We start from the raw sequence: 3,178 nt of genomic DNA, 5'->3' as shown, positions 1-3,178 counted from the left end.
ATGTACGTGAGGGAGCGGTCATCGACACCACTGCCCAGAAAGTAGTGACAGCTTCTAGTTCTTCGATAAAACACTAGCTGCGGGTATGAAAGCAGGAAACAATCAATTGTGCTCTCTAGGTTACAAAGCGGTAACTTTTATTTGTTGGTATGCCTACACGTGTGGACATTTTACTCGCAAACGGCAATATTTGCGAGTGTACACATATATTCATCAACAACCTCGATTTCTAAATGTCATATACAAAGTTTCTACACATGAAAAATAACGCATTTCGTAAAAGAAATTTCGTTTCCATTCGGCAGAACTTCCTTTCTGGTAGCAGAAGGGCTCCTGAATGTTTTTATTCTTCTTCTCGCCGTGCACTACACGAAATATGTAACAGCTTGCCTCAGATGGCACCGAACTTGTCTTGTACTTAAACGAATTCAAGAAACTGTTATCCTCGCACATATGGGAAAAACTATAGCCGTTCTATATTCTGTACGTTGAACTTCAAGGTGCTGGAGCTAAAGAAGCCAGTCAAAAGTGACACAAAAGAGGACTTAACCATCAAACGAAGAAAACGAAACATCATTAGAAAAGGTTGAGCGCAAATTAAAATAAAAAGAAAGAAGAAAAGAACACATTACACTGCACGTGTCTTGTGTGGCTTGTCTGTGTTCCTTTCATTCAGCTGTTCCTTGAAGTTTTCTAAAAATACAGCACAAAGTGGCCCCCTATATATTTTGTTACATGCAGATAGACTCTGCTTCGAGTGTCAGCCAAACGTCTATCGCATTCCATCAAAAAGAAATAGAATTTTTGAATGGCTTCTTCCCCTGTTCTCGAGTCTATCCGGCACGCACCAGGTGACCTAAAGTATATTTTCTTTGTGCACGCAATAAAATGCTCAGTTGTGAGTCAGCGCTCGTGTATTCTCTTTCTTAGTCCATCGTGTGCCACGCTACACGTCAATCCCATTATGTTAACATACCAACTCGCCCAGCTTGCAGCGTTAATTTAATTCAAACACGACTAGCATGCAGTAAGTGTGGACACATGAATATGCATCTATAGGTAACATGCTTAGTTGCAGGGCTCAATCGAACTGTCATTAAAAATACACTTACTATTCTTTCCTTTTTCGCGATAATTTCTCGCACTCAATATTTTTATGCTAAATAGCTGCATATTGAGGAGAGCAACATGTAGTGGATTTTATTGCGATAGCAATTTATGGACACTGCATATTCATTGCCGCCGTCCTCGTCGCCGTGAGGTTCCGTATTGTGTCCTATGGCGATAACATCACCACCTTCTGCAGCTCATTGTGATGGCTGCACTCGCCCTCTCGCTTTGCTGTACCCCCCTCCCCTTTTTTCTTTCTTTTTTTTTCTTTGCAGCTTCCTTTAATTCTGACATGGCAGACCCGAACGGTGTTGCAAACTTTCTTGAAATGTCGCAAGGGCTACACTCCTCTGCTTCCGAGTTTCTCTCTTTCCAGGCAGAAATTACCAACAGCAACAGACGTTGCTCCGTCTCCGGGTCGCTCTATCTCCAAGTTTTTTCTTTCGTATAGCTTTTTCATGCCACCCGTGCGTGCTTTATTTTATTTTTCTTGAACAAGCGCCTAGCGCGCAGCCCTCATTAGGGCTTCAAGTTCAATGTAGGCCCCTAACCCGTCCCCCTTAATGCACCGCCTCCCATGACAGCACGTGCTGTGGTGCCCTTCCGCCCTCTGTGATGGAGGACAACCTGCCCCCGGGCTTCCCCCCGGGCTACACCTTGAGCGGCAACACCAGCCACTCCAGGGCCTACGACCTTCTTGTGAAGAAGGCAGCAGACCTCGTGCGACAGGAGGATGCACAACGGGCCAGCCCACCTCGCCTCTCAGCCACCACCACCACAGCAAAATGTCGCATGAGGAAACTGAGAGACGCCACCAGCTTCCTGCGCAAGGGGGAGGCCCCGAGCACTCCCAGGCGTACTCGAAGGGCGACGAAAACCTCGGCCTTCCCGCGGCGCACACCACGGGCGAAAACAGGCAAGGCAGCGAACGGCACAAATCTCCCTGCTTCCATCGACGTCCCCCCTCAATACGAGGCAACACAGCAGACGGCCGCCGCCATTTTCTCGCCGCAAACATCGTCTGCCACCGCCATTGAAGGAGCCCCCGCCATCCCTCCATTTCCCAAGAATGGCAAGGGATGCAACCAAGGAGAAACGGAGCTGGAGGAAAACCTGTCTTCCCTCCCTCGCCAAGAGAGCTACAGGAACACCAGTCACGAGTTCCCCTCTCCCTCCTCGGGCTCGCAAGTCACCCCGGCATTCTCCCCTCCAGCCATCTCAACCGCGGAGAGCAGCCCGACCGGTTCCCCACCTGCCCCCTCCGCAGCAACTGCCTCCCCACCTGAACAAGCTCGAGAGGCCGCGGCCACCGCAAACAGCTCGGGAGCCCTTTTCCCTCCTGCCCCCAACCCTGATGTCATGGCGTCAGCGAAGAAGGGAAGCAAACAGCTGACACAACAAGCAGCACAAACACAAGCGAGCGGCGAGGCCCCCCCAAAAAGGAGCCAGCCCCTCACTCGCCCAAGCTGTGTATTGGGCACCCTAACTACTGAAACGGAGGCAGCAGCCTCTCCCCTGCTCCCCCCTACCGGTGCCCCCCTGGCACCCCTCTGTGCGCCCCACTTGTTTCAGCTCCACAGAGTGCCCTTGCAATACCAAAAACAAAGCAAGTGCTCAGAATGCTGCTGCGCCTCGCCGCCCCGCACCCCGGGCCAACGCCAGCGGCCCTGGGGAGACGGTCCTGTACCGGCCCAGGAACAGGAGAACAAATTTTCGCTCATCCACACAGGAGGCCATCTCCTCGTTCCTGGCCACAGTAGACGGTGTGGTTCGCGTCCGTGTCAATTTCCGACGCAACGTCGTCGCCGCAGACACGCCCACCGGCTCTCCACTTGACCCGCTGCTTAGCATCAGCGACATATGCGGCATCGCTGTGCGTGCGAGGCAAGCCGCAAACAACACGTGCAGCGGCATCATATTCGGTATTGACACGGCACTCGGAGAGGAAGAGATCCGGGAGAACATCTCATCGAACCTCCCTGTGACCTCATGCTCTCGTTCCGGGCACAACATCATCGTCCGCTTTGAGGGCAGCAAGTCACCCACGGAGGTTGCCCTCTACAAGTAG

The 3,178-nt window shown here is 51.7% G+C and overlaps 1 protein-coding gene across 1 annotated transcript; it reads left to right on the top strand.

Moving 5' to 3' along the window:
- The first annotated feature begins 1,725 nt into the window (after positions 1-1,725).
- LOC125759649 (polycystic kidney disease protein 1-like 3) lies at positions 1,726-3,178 on the top strand. Its single transcript, XM_049418672.1, has 2 exons — positions 1,726-2,474; positions 2,683-3,178. Exons 1-2 carry the CDS (start codon positions 1,726-1,728, stop codon positions 3,176-3,178), a joined length of 1,245 nt encoding a protein of 414 aa, XP_049274629.1.

This window comes from Rhipicephalus sanguineus, chromosome 8 (genome assembly GCF_013339695.2).
Source record: "Rhipicephalus sanguineus isolate Rsan-2018 chromosome 8, BIME_Rsan_1.4, whole genome shotgun sequence".
Classification (NCBI taxonomy): domain Eukaryota; kingdom Metazoa; phylum Arthropoda; class Arachnida; order Ixodida; family Ixodidae; genus Rhipicephalus; species Rhipicephalus sanguineus.
The sequence above is the reverse complement of the archived record's forward strand: the minus strand, read 5'-3'. Positions and strand labels throughout refer to the sequence as shown.

Bases quoted from the DNA above. Each gene is read 5' to 3' on its own strand.
- LOC125759649 (XM_049418672.1), top strand. From the start codon at position 1,726: ATGGAGGACAACCTGCCCCCGGGCTTCCCCCCGGGCTACACCTTGAGC. The intron at 2,475-2,682 runs GTCAGCGAAGAA...CACTTGTTTCAG, and splicing joins CCCAACCCTGATGTCATGGC to CTCCACAGAGTGCCCTTGCA.